Source organism: Stegostoma tigrinum, chromosome 4, assembly GCF_030684315.1.
Source record: "Stegostoma tigrinum isolate sSteTig4 chromosome 4, sSteTig4.hap1, whole genome shotgun sequence".
NCBI lineage: Eukaryota > Metazoa > Chordata > Chondrichthyes > Orectolobiformes > Stegostomatidae > Stegostoma > Stegostoma tigrinum.
The window spans coordinates 23,628,857-23,642,336 of NC_081357.1; the positions used below are offsets into that span (position 1 = coordinate 23,628,857).

At 43.0% G+C, this 13,480-nt stretch overlaps 1 protein-coding gene across 5 annotated transcripts in view; it reads left to right on the forward strand.

The window, feature by feature from the left end:
* Positions 1–13,480, forward strand: part of LOC125452372 (tyrosine-protein kinase Fyn) — a 286,773-nt gene that overhangs the window by 258,914 nt on the left and 14,379 nt on the right. For all 5 annotated transcript variants that reach the window (XM_059645214.1, XM_059645210.1, XM_059645213.1 and 2 more), the window contains 2 exons: positions 5,769–5,845; positions 5,939–6,092. In XM_059645214.1, coding sequence (XP_059501197.1) covers positions 5,769–5,845; positions 5,939–6,092 — 231 coding nt within the window. The remainder of the gene's footprint in view (positions 1–5,768; positions 5,846–5,938; positions 6,093–13,480) is intronic.

Consider the following 13,480-nt stretch of genomic DNA (forward strand, 5'->3'; position numbering starts at 1 on the left):
TTGGTTGGTTAAATGAATGGGCAAATTCTTGCAAACAAACTGTAATGTGGGGCGTGTGAAACTGTCTTTTTTGGCAGAAAGATTAAAAAGAAACATGTCAAATAAATGGAGCAAGATTGCAAGGGATCAGGGTGTTCTAATGCACAAATTACATTAAGGTTATGATGCAAGAACAGCAAGTAATTAGGAAAGCGATTGTTATGTTTTATTGTGAGCGGAGTTGCATATAGATATAGAGAGGTAATGCTTCAGTCATACAGGGCAGTGGGGAGACCACGTCTCAAGCATTGCATGGACAGTGTTCATCGTACAATACACCTCATTTAAGGAAGGACATAAATGCTTTGAAAGCAATTCAGGAAAGGTTGATTAGACTAATACCTGGATTGGAAGAGTTGTCTGAGGAGGAAGGGTTCGACAATTGGCTTCGCTTAAATCCACTGCCATTTAAAAGAAGTAAGAGGCACATTGATGTAACATACAAGACCCTGAGGAATGTTGACAAGATCAATTTTCAAAGGATGTTTCCTGTTGTGGGATAATCTAAAACCAAGGCTCTTTATTCAAAATAAGAGTCATCCAGTTAAGACATAAGCGGGAAGTAGTGTTTTTCCTCTCAGATGTTTTGGAATTCTCTTCCTCAAAAAGTGTGTAAATCTCGACCCCCAGCAGGGTCTCTCGATTCCGTGCTCGGTCAATGAACACTCACAGTCGGACTGGCTGTTTAAGACTTGACTCTATTTCTTCAATCGGCCACGTGCAGATCATCTGGAAAACACAGAAATTGAGCACTTCCGTATTCCTCGGAGGAGCTGCACACACAACTTAATACAAAGACATTTTAATATTTTTCTTAAAGCAGGGTATGTGGCGTGATTACATAGTGTATTCAAAAAGTTACCAATCAATGCATGATATTTCTTCATTGACAGTTACATAATCCAAATTGCTATAATCCATAATTAACTGGTAAATGACTTATGTCACAATGTTTAGGTTACTTTTTGTCTCGCCATATAGCACCATAACATTTGTTTCTGAAGGTCAGATAGAATGGTTAGTACTGCATTATCTTATCATTACTGCATTATTTATGTAGCTCCAGCAAAACTCAGAGTTCCCAGGCTAAAAGAGCAGCTCTAGCAGAATTTACAGTTCCCAGGCTAGAAGCCATTTTGTTGCTAACTTGCACCGAGAAGCCATCTTGTGCCTGAATCCAAGTTTCAGATTCTCATCTCCCCGCTTTGGTCATTCCATGACCACACCATAGGGCAGGAGAGCAGAGATTAGGTCAGTCCAAGCGGATGGACGCCAGGGCCTGCCAATAATCCTCTGCCTCCAAGGAGGAGGATGGTTAATCCACAAATAAGGTAGTTCCCATTTTTAACACTAATGCCTCCCAGTGATCCCCCTAGAGACAGGGATCCGAGGAGCCCATAGCCCAGCGAGGGCCCCAGTGTGACAGGGTCCTCCCAGACTGCACAAAATTGTGAGCTAATAGTTTGGGCCACTATCTTCCTACAGGTATGTCCTCACTGGGGGCATGGGACAGTAAGTGGCCCGATAGTACCAACTGCAAAGAGGACTGGAAGGGTCGGGGTGGCTGTCGTGTATACCCCATTAAGGAGGAACACAAAGCCTTTCTTAGCTCGATAGCATTTGACCTCCTGATTATTTTCCTGCATGAATTGTTTGTACCACCAGTTCTCCGGCTGGCCGGAATCTCCACCTGACCCCACCAGTTGGTAGGTATCAAATGGATACATCCAGGTGGCTGAACTAACATGAGCCCCATTACATCGTCCACAAATAAACTGTCTACCAGCAGTTATGTTAAGACATCTTTGTTCATCACACGTGCATGTAAACAGGCCGTTGTTCACTTGGCAATGTTGGCGGGAGCACTGCATCTGAACACAGGAGGTGTCATTGGGGACTAGAGCGTCTGCGCGCCCCAATCCCTGTCCTGAAAAGCAAAGCAGGTGACTAAACAGGTTCGAACATGTTGTGCCGTTCCTTCCCCAAGGCACTATACAATTTGGGGACTGTGCCCTGTTTGAGTTTATCACCTGTACACATCACCTGTGAATACTTTGTCGGTATGTACCAGTCTGGCCTACGCATGAGGCGTTAGTCGTAGTCAGGAAAGCCTTGTTACCCAGCGCAGTCCAGTTGCAAATCTTACAGCGAACCATGAATCTGGGAGCCGGACTGTATGTAGGGAGGTGTCTGGCCTTTCTATTGACCAGTTGAGCAGAAATTTCCTGTCACTAAAAGAGCCATTGTCTTCATATCCTGTCTACTCATTAGTTAACGACTCCATCCCTTTCCCTTGGCATCTGTTGGAGGCTGAAGCAGACAATTTACAACTTTAATGAAATTACTGACTCTGATGTGAACTTCAAGCTTCATGTCCTCATCATTGTTAAACCTGTCTATCTCCACCTCTGCGATGTTGCTGAGTTCTGCTGCTGCAATTGTTACCTCTGTAGACTTTGCGTTCCAAGCTACTCCTGACCAATCTCCTCTGCTTTGATTAATTGTTTTATTGTGGCCACACATACCGAGATATGGCGCAAAGTGTTGTTTTGCATGCTGTACGGGCAGATCATACCATATAAAGTGCGTCAGGGTAGCAGAACAAAATGCAGGATATAGTGTTACAGCTGCAGAGAAGGTGCAGAGAGATAGATCTGAATTAACATTTGATAGTTCTGTCCAAAAGTGTGATAACAGCAGGGAAGAAGCTGCTCTTAAATCTGTTTCAAACTTTTATATCTTCTGCCTGATGGAAGAGAGTATCAGCAGAGTGGGAAGGGTCTTTGATTTTGTTGATTGCTTTCCTGAGGTAGCAGCAAGTGTAGATGGAGTTAATGGATCTGAGGTTGGTCTGTGTGATGGATTGGGCTGTGTTCACAGCTCTCTGTAGTTTCTTGCGATCGTGGGAAAATCAGTTGCCGTATCACACTGTGGTGCATCAGATAGGATGCTTTCTGTGGGGCATCTTAAAATTTTGAGAAGAATCCTTGCGGACATACCAATTTTCCTTAGCCTCCCAAGGAAGTAGAGACATTGCTGTGCTTTCTTGACTGTCACGTCAGCGTGGGTGGGCCAAGACAGATAGTTGGTGATCGCCACTCCTAGGAGTTTAATGCTCTTGCCCATCTCCACCTCAGCACCATTGATGCAGAAAGGGGCATGCCCTCCACTCCACTCCATTCATTAATGCTGACATTGATGGAGAGACCATTGTCTTTACACCATGCTGGGAAGTACTCAATCTCTTTCCTGTATTCTGTCTCAGCATTGTTTGAATTCAACCTATAACAGTGCTGTTTTCCGCAAACTGGTAAATGGAGTTGGAGCAGATTTTGACCACACAGTCGACAGTGTATAAGGAGTCCAGTAGGGGGCTGAGTGTACAGCCTTACGGGGCATCAGAAGTGGGCAATATTGCCAAGGTGGTGGTGTTGTGGTCTGTTGGTCAGAAGGTTGAAGATCCCATTACAGAGGAGGCAGCCAAGGCCTAGGCCTCTGAGTTTAGAGATGGTGTTGAAGGCAGAACTGTTTGTAGGAGCTTGCCGTAGGTATCCTTGTTATCCAGATGTTCCAGGAATGGGTATAGTGGCAGGAAAATGGCGTTTGTGGTGAATCTGTTGTGCTAGTAGGTAAGTTGCAAAGGATCAAGGCAGTTTGATTGGCTGGAGCTGATGTGAGCCATGACTAACCCCTTGACGCACTTCATAATTATGGAGGTTAGAGGCACCGGGTGGTAGCCGTTGAGGCACACATTGGGATGATGGTGGTCCCTTTGAAGCAGATGAGGACTTCAGATCGTGTTAAGGAGAAGCTAAAGATGCCCAGGTTACCTCAACAGCCCTGCTGTACTTGTCCTAAATTGTGCCAAACCCCAGTCATGCACGTCTTCTGCATTTGTTGACTTTGTTTTTAAATCCCTCCATTGACTCACCCATCCCTATCTCTGTAATATCCTCCAGCTGTATAAACACGTGCAGTTCCTCCATTTTGTCCTCTCGCATGCTCACTTTTAGCTTCCTGAGGAAGATCAACCATGAACTTAAGATAACAAGGTGTGGAATTGGACAAACACAGCACGTCAGGCAGCATCAGAACAGCAGGAAAGCTGACATTTCGGGTCTGGACCCTTCTGAAGAATTCATCCTGCTGTATTCATCCAGCTCTACAACTTGTTATTCTCAGACTCCAGTATCAGCAGTTCCTACTATCTCTCAACCATGATCTCATTGCCTGATAAGCTTCAGGGGCTGAATGGCCTACTTCTTCACGATAGAGTGGTTAGCAACGTTAGATCGCATGGAATACAGGGAGAACTAGCCATTCGGATTCAGAACTGGCTCAAAGGTAGAAGTCAGAGGATGGTGATGGAGGGGTGCTTTTCGGACTGTGCCACAAGGATCAGTGCTTTTGTCATTTATTTAACTGATTTGGATGTGAATATATGAGGTGTCGTTTGTAAGTTTACAGATGACACCAGAATTGGAGGTGCGGTGGGCAGCGAAGAAAGTTCCTCGGAGTACAACAGGACCTTGATCAAATGGGCCAATGGGTTAAGTGACAGATGGGGGTTAATTTAGATAAATGTGAGGTGCTGCATTTTGGAAAGGCAAATCAGGGCAGGACTCATACACCTAATGGTAAGGTCCTGGGGAGCGTTGCTGAACAAAGAGACCTTAGAGTACAGATTCATAGTCCCTTGAAAGTAGATAGATAAGATAGTGACGGTGGTGTTTGGAATGCTTGTCTTTATTGGTCAGTGCATTGAGTATAGAAGTTGGGAGGTCATGTTGCTGCTGTATAGGACATTGGTCAGGCCACTTTTGGAATTTTGCATACAGTTCTGGTCTTCCTGCTATAGGAAGGCTGTTGTAAAACTTGAAAGGGTTCAGAAAAGATTTACAAGGATGTTGCCAGGGTTGGAGGGCTTGAGCTAAAGGGAGAGGCTGGATAGGCTGGAGCTATTTTCCCTGAAGCATCAAAGGCTCAGGGGTGATCTTAAAGAGGTTTATAAAATTATGAGGGGCATGGATAGGGTAAATAGACAAGGTATTTTCTCCAGGGTGGGGGTGTCTAAAACTAGAGGGCTTAGTTTTAAGGTGAGAGAGGAAAGACTTAAAGGGGACCTACGGAGCAACTTTTTCACACAGAGGGTGGTGCGTGTATGGAATGAGCTGCTAGAGGACATGATAGAGGCTGGTACAATTACAACATTTAAAAGGCATCTGGATTGATATATTAAAAGGAAGGGTTTTGAGGGATATGGGCCAAATACTGGCAAACGGGACTAGATTAATTTAGGATATTTGGTTGGCATGGACAAGTTGGACTGAAGTCTGTGCTGTACACTATGATTCCATGACTCCTCATATTTCTTGTGTAGATTTGTAATTGCTCCTGTAAAGTGCCTGCAGCTGTGCCTCCAGCTGCCAACACCCCCAGGTCTATTGCGCCTTAAAACCTGATATTTTGGCAATTTAGCGAATATCTGTTTCTGTGGTTCTGTGTCCATTTTTGTTTGCTTTAACTCATTGGCAAGCCCCCTAGATGTTTTACGAACAGTGAATGCACTTTATCATGCCTTAAATTTCAGCAGAAGCCATGCAAATGTGTTAAATGACAGCAATATGCATATTGCACAGATGTTAGTTCAGTTCACAAAAGACAGCATGTAGCTGCAACTTTGCTGATTTACACTAGAAGCCTTTAACCCGTTTGTGTTTTGATTTCAGGAAGCCTGTTAGATTTCCTAAAAGATGGAGAAGGAAGGATATTGAAGTTGCCCAACCTCGTGGATATGGCAGCACAGGTAAGGAACAAACTCTGGAAAGCTCCCAAACGTTACTATTAACGGTCTTTGTCAATATCCTCATTCACTCACTTCTCACCTGGTTTGAAACAGGTTGCAGCAGGGATGGCCTACATTGAGAGGATGAACTACATCCACAGGGACCTACGATCAGCCAATATTCTGGTTGGAGATAATCTGGTGTGCAAGATTGCTGACTTTGGATTAGCAAGGTTAATTGAGGACAATGAGTACACAGCACGTCAAGGTGAGTTAGATACAACATCGGTTGAGTGATAGGAACCAGAGTGTTATGGTCAATGGATGTTTTTTAGGCTGGTGGAAGGTTTGGCGTGGGGTTCCCCTGGGGCTCAATATCAGAACCTTTGCTTTCCCTGATTTATATGAATGATGTGGATCTGGGTGTGCAGGGGGCAGTTTCAAAGTTTGCAGATGACACAAAATTGGAAATGTTGCAAACTGAGAACGGGACAGCATGGAGCGCCAAAAGGGCATTGACACATTGATGGAGTGGGCAGATAGGTGGCAGATGAAGATCAATGAGGAGAAGTTTGAGGTTGGTTTTGATAGGTAGAACACTGAGAGGTAATGAGAAAAAGAAGGCACAATTCTCAAAAAAGGATATGGAGCAGAGGGTTCTGGGTGTGTGTATGTACATTAACCATGAGAGTTAGCAGGAAAGGTCAATAAAGCCTTGACTAAAGCAGAAATCGTTTTATTTCTGTCTGCAGATGTTATTAGAGCTGCTGTTCCTCCAGTACAATTCTGTTTCAATTCCAGATTCCACACATGTTTACAGTGTTAGAAAATGTATTTTAAACGTTATGATTGCAAACTCCTTGTTGAAAAATTCTGGTGTTTCAGGTTGGGCTTTCCTACATACCATGACTACACCTAAGAATATTCCATCAGTTGTAAAGCATCCTGGGGCATCCGCGAGCATCCTGATAAAAGACACTACACAATTAAAAAAGCTTTTTCCTTGATAAATAATGTGCACTTTCTTCACTGTGAAGAGGATGTGTTGGATCCTCTTCCTGGGATTCAGTTGAACCTTAGGGGATGCAGGAATGATTACCATCAATTTTAATAACGTGCTGTTTCTAATGGGAAAAGAGTAAATATATTGCAAACTTGGCATTCATAAGGAAATGAAGTTCCCTACAACCATCTTCCCCTAACACCTAAGGCTATCAGCTGCAGCACCAGAATGAAAGTAGAGTGGTTGTAGGCACATGTGGAGATAGAGAGAGATTGAGATTAAAATAGGTAGTGGATAGCTCTGCTGTAGAGGACAACATTGAATGTTGTGACCAGATGAGCACACCAAACTGGGAGATTCCAATTCAAATCCCAGCTCTACTCCTCTCTGCTGGGGTGCAGTAGGAGATGCTTCAGTTATCCTACATTACAGTCAGACAATCACAATTGTTTCAGCGTGGAAGGGAACCATTCAGTCCACTGTGTCTGCAACACCTATTCAAATGATCATCATTACCAACTGCCGATCTCCTGATCTTCTCACCTCCCCCTCCGCCCCCCCAAGCCTTGCACATTATTTCTATCCAAATAATCATTCAACACCTCTATTGAACTGGCTGTCACCACATTTGTTGGCAGAGCATTTCACCTCCTAACTTCTCACTTTGTGAAAATGTTTTTGTTATCTCACTTTTTCTGAAAATCACTTCAAATTTGTGCCCTCTGACTCTTGAACCTTGTACACATTTCCTCTTCCTACTTATCTGACCTCTCATGGTTTTGAAAACCTCAATCAAATCTCCTCTCAGCCTTCCTCTTTCCAAGGAAAACAGTTCCAACTTCTTCAATCTATCCTCGTACAGGAAGCTCCTCATCCCTGGACCCATTCTTGTAAACTGCTTTCTGCACACTCTGCCCATTGCATTCACATCCTTCCTATAATGTGATGTCTGGAACTAAACGCAGCACCTCAGTTGAGATCTAACAAGTTCCATCTACAACTTTAACATTACCTCCTTGCTCTTGTACTCTAGGCCCCTGTTAATAAAGCTAGGGATGCTGTACGTTTTATTAATTGCTATCTCAATCTGTCTTGCTATCCTCAATGGTGTGCACACATGTATACCCAACTGCCTCTGCTCCTGTGCTCTGTTTAGAATTACATTCCCCATTTCATATTGTTCTTCAATTTTCTTCCAACACAAAATGCATCATGTCACACTTGTCTGCATTGATTCTCACCCGTTACCTATCTGCCTGCTCCAGCAACATTATCAACATCGTTTTGAGTTTCACACTCTGCTCTCCACAGTTTACAATTCTTCCAAATTTCAGGTCACCTGCACACTTTGTAATTGTTCCATGCACACCAAGATCCAGATTGTTTAATATGAATTAAGGGAAGTGAGGGTCCCAATACTGACCCCAGGGAGCTCCACTAAACATGGAAAAATTCAGGTCTGGTGCATCTGTGCAGTGAGAGTAGAGTTAACATTTTGCATCCAGTGATCCTATTTCAGTTTTGATGTTCTTTTGAGGTATTTTCCATAAATTTCTGTTTTTGCATCTGATTTACAGTATCTGCAGTTCTTTGGGGTTCCCCCCACTACAAATGCCTCCAGCCTGTAGGATATCCTTTGATGACTACTCTCTGCTCCCTATCACTTAGCTGGTTTATAAGCAGTTGTTACTGACCCTTTTATTCCGTGACCCACAACATTCCTCTGAATTGGCACTGTGTCAAACATCTTCCAGAAATCCATGAACACCACATCAACTGTGTTTCTGCTGTCTCTTCAACAAACTCCAGCAAGTTAGTTAAACATGAATTTCCCTTTAGAAACCTGTGCTTATCAACTCACTTTTCTCCATGTGTTATAATCCATCCTCTTGATCATATCTTCCTCAAACCCTGCTGCAGTTATGGATTCTGGAATATCTGGTAAGGAGAGAATTGAAAGGAATGTTGAAAATTGAACAGAAAAGTTAAATGTTTTTTTGCAGAAACCTGTAGGCTTGTGGTAATGATTGCAATATGGTCAGATGGGTGGATATTATAGAATAAAATCCCCTGTTAGTCTGGTCCACTCAGGGAGCCCTGGCTGACAGGTAGGAACAGGACTGTCAGAGGTTCTGTTCACTCTGAGAGCTGGGTTAGTGTCACAGAATCTCCACATGTAAATAAAGAGAGTGACTTGGTAATGGGATACCAGCCTCTGAATTTATGTCAACTTGCATGGAGGAACTAAACTGCTTAATCATCAGCCATATGCAATTTTAGTTTAAAAATCAGCAAAAAAAAAGAAAAATCTCTTGAGCAAAGCAAAAATAAACACTTGATGCAGCTGTTAGAGCAGGGAAAGACCAAAAGCCTCTGATAATTGTCAAAACACAAGTCCCCATCTACTATAAGTAACTCTGTGTGTGGAGCTGGAGGAAGACAGCAGGCCAGGCAGCATCAGAGGAGCAGGAAAGCTGACCCCAAAGTTGTCCTGACCCAAAACATCAGCTTTCCTGCTCCTCTAATGCTGCCTGGCCTGCTGTGTTCCTCCAGCTCCACACTGTTATCTCTGACTCGAGCATTAGCAGTTCTTGCTATCTCCATCTGCTGTGACAGGATTAAAGGCTGCTTTCTAATAATTACCCCCAAAACACCCAGAAAAGCTCATCTTTCCCCTCATAATCTTAAAAGAATGGTAATAAAGAAAGAAAATCCCTGACCTCCACTTCACAAATAACAAGAAACAATGTATTTGTTTAACCCTAACAATGAACAAATTAACAAAATTACTAACAAATCGAATACTCCCCAGACTACCAACTACTTCCTAACTGACCTAAATTCTACTGGAATGTTGTTTAAATAAAAACAAATCCCACTAAAGTAAACCCAATTAATAAAAAGCAATAAATTATTACTTAATATCTCCAAGTTCACACAGTCATCTGGAATATTCTGTTATCTTCAGTCCCTTCTCAAACACCTTTCTCCCATTAATTCTGCTGTCAGGAATATTTTATCTCTATAATTTCTTCAGTGAGCACTTGGAGCTAAAATCCCATGGCACCTTTGATTAATTAGATGGGCTTTCTCTGAGAGCTGAATGCTGCTAACTCTGGTAAGTAGCCCTGTCAAGCCAAATACCCTCATCTCAAATATACCTATGATGACATAATCAATTCTTGTAACATGATTGGTTTCCGGTGGCCAACACTATCAAATTTAAATTCAAATGGCTTTCTGTATCCAGGTGCTTTGTTTAAATTTATTGGCCAAATTCAAACTTGTTGTCTTGGAAAAAGTGCTACTTGACTCTCCACCCGGGCACTCTCTGTGCACCCGCATTTATAAATTTGCAAGCACAGGTAAAGCACAAGCTCTTAAAGGGACCACAGCACTCCTTTCCCCACCATCGTTTTTACCAACAAATTCTAACTTTCTGCCTTCCAATTCACGAATACTGTGCCCAACTTCATAACACGGTGAATAAGTACAAACTTGAATGTAATATTACCCTCATAGATTAGAAGTGTTGATTTTGGATTAATATCAGTCTATATACCGAATCCTGGACGTTACATTTAGTGAAGTAAGAAACGCTTTACTGAAGGATTGAATAGCATTGGCTGGGGCTATTTTCCCTGGAGTGTTATAGACTGAGGGGTAACCTTATATAGGGCATGAATAGGGTGACTAGTCAAGGTCTTTTCCCCAGGGTAGGGGTGTCCAAAACTAGAGAGCATAAGTTTAGGATGAAAGGGGTAAGATTTAAACCGGACCTAAAGGGCAGCTTTTTCACACAGGAGGTGGTGCTTGTATGGAATGAGCTGCCAGAGAAAACAGTAGAGACTTGTACAAGTACATGGCTGCTACATAAATAGGTTTAGAGGGATGTGGGCTAAATACTGGCATATGGGACTAGATTAATTTAGGATATCTGGTCGGCATGGAAGAATTGGACAAGAGGGTCTGTTTCCATGCTGTACTGCTCTATGACTCTATGATTGAAGAGCACGGATGTGTCTAATTATCTATGCAATAACATTTGATTACAGTTCTGGCCAATAAGCTTGGAGAAGGAAAGAACAGAGTATCTTTAGTATGATCAGTGGTGAACAAGGTGGCAAATGTGCTGTATACCTATTTTTGTGTTTCTCCTAAAGTGTACTTTTCAACATACAGATTGAACTCTGATAGCAAATGGGACTGCCACTGATTTTTTAACTTCTGTTCAACAATTTATCTGTTTTGGTATCAAATATAAAGCTTTTTGGCTGTCCATAAAATGATTATCCCATGGACTTCAGTAATTCTGGCTCTGTTGAGATAATTTATATCAGTACTAATGGTATTAAAAAAAAATTCATTGTGAAAATGTCCTTTTTAAAATTATACCTGGAATGAGAGTCACTGACTGAGACAGCATTTGTTGTCATAGAGTCACCCAGCATAGAAACAGGCCCTTTGTCTCACCATGTCTATGCTGACAAACAAACACCGAACAGGAAAACATTTTTTAAAAGTGAAATTGCCTGAATTGTCTTGACCCTTGATCTGGCCAAAGGAAGGTCAGCTGTTCAAGTGCAGTGTCACCATATCCATCAGTACCAATTAGTCCAATTACTACAGCATGCTATGCCACTTCACTCTCTGTCAGCTATGGATTGTTATCCAAAACAGTTCGAAGAAAGATCGATGAAGAAAATAAAGATGCTTTCATTAGCTAAAGTTTAAAATAATCAAAAAGTTGTGTTCTGTTTTAAAGAAAATGAACTGAGAAGACAGCCTTTCTTTTTTCTTACATTAATTCATGGATGTGAGCCTCACGGGCATTTTCTGCCAGTTCCGGATTGTCAGAGAGAGGGAGTCTCACTGTAAACTTTGTCATTCACCGTAGGTGTCAGGAAATTCCAAAAGTATGAGTCATAATCATTCAGAGCTCTCTTGTTTCAATATTTATGTTGATGTTTGTGATTGTCGCTCCATTAGTTAAGAATTAGGCAAGTTGAGCAGGAAATTCAGTTTAATGTCAGACGAGGGAAAGCTACAAGAATTTCTCATTCTGAATGAAGTGATTGACCTATTGGGCAAATGTGAGCTGATCAGAAAGAAAGTCACATCAGACTAATGTAGTCAGACCTATTGAGCTGATCACCAAGGTCAGCAAAGGATCGGCTTTGGACGTTTTCCACATGATTTTACAGAACGAATCCATACACGATACTACCCGCGAAAATGAGTGTATGAATATTTGATGCCGCTTGGCCCAAGTTGGAAAATGATTAGGAACTGAGTGACATAAGACTAGAATAGCAGGTGTGTATTCCATTTGGCAGGATTCAACAAGTGATAGCCACTATGGAGTGAGACTGGCATGCATCAGCATGCATATTAAAACAAGAAAGCTTTGAAAGATTGTGACTAATACTTGTGCAATTTCCTGACACGAACACCTGATGAGAACCTGAGATAACACAGCTGGAGGAACATGGCAGGCCAGGCAGCACCAGACGAGCAGGAAAGCTGGCGTTTCAAGACCTGATAGGGCAGTTGCTGGCCACACTGGATTTGTCCAATGTTTTGTGTACAGGACATACCTTTGCAATTTCCCACATGGCTTGGTAGATACCAGTGTTGTGTCTGTGCTGGAAGACCTTGGCTCGGGCTCTAGATAGTTCTAGCACACAGGTCCCATTACTTTTGTCAGAGCCCAGAGGCTTTGCTGCATCCAGGACCTTTGGCCATTTCTTGATATCAGGTGTTGTAAATCGAATTGGCTGAAGATTGCATCTGTGAGACTGGGTATCTCTGGAGGATGCTGAGATGGATCGTCCATTTGGCACTTCTGGAGATTGTTGTGAATGCTTCAGCCTTATCTTTTGCACTAATGTGCTGGGCTCTTCCATCATTGAGGGTGGGGTTATTTGTGGAGCCTCCTCCTCCAATGAATTGTTCAATTCACACTGAATGTGGCAGGACTACAGAGCTTAGAGCTGATCCAGTGGTTGTGGAACCACTTAGCTCTGTCCATCATGTCCTGTTTATGTTGTCTGCCATGCCAGTAGCCTTGTTTGGTGGCTTCACCAGGTTGACACCTCATCGTCAGGTATGCCTGGTGCTGCTCCTGGCATGCCCTCCTATACTCTGTATTGAACCGGGGTTGACTCCCTGGTTTGATGGTAATGGCTGAGTGGGGCATACGCCGGCCCATGAGGCTACAGATTGTGCTGAAGTATAATTCTGATGTGGTTAATGGCCCACAGCACCTCATGGATGCCCAGTCTTGAGTTGCTAGATCAGTTCAAAATCTGTCCCATTTAACACAGCGATAGTACCACACAACACGTTGGACGTTATTCTCAGTGTGAAGATGAGACTTTGTCTCCATGAGGGCTCTGTGGTGGTCACTGTTACCAATACTGTCATGGACAGATGTATCTGCACCCAACAGATTGGTGAAGATGAGGTCCAGTATGTTTTTCCCTCGTGTTGGCCCCCTCACCACCTGCCGCAGACCCAGTCTAACAGCTATGTCCTTTAGGACCCGACCAGCTCAATCAGTAATACAGCTACCAGGCCACTCTTGGTGGTGGACATTGAAATCCCCCCACCCAGGGTGCATTCCGTGACCTTGCCGTCCTCAGTGCTTCCTC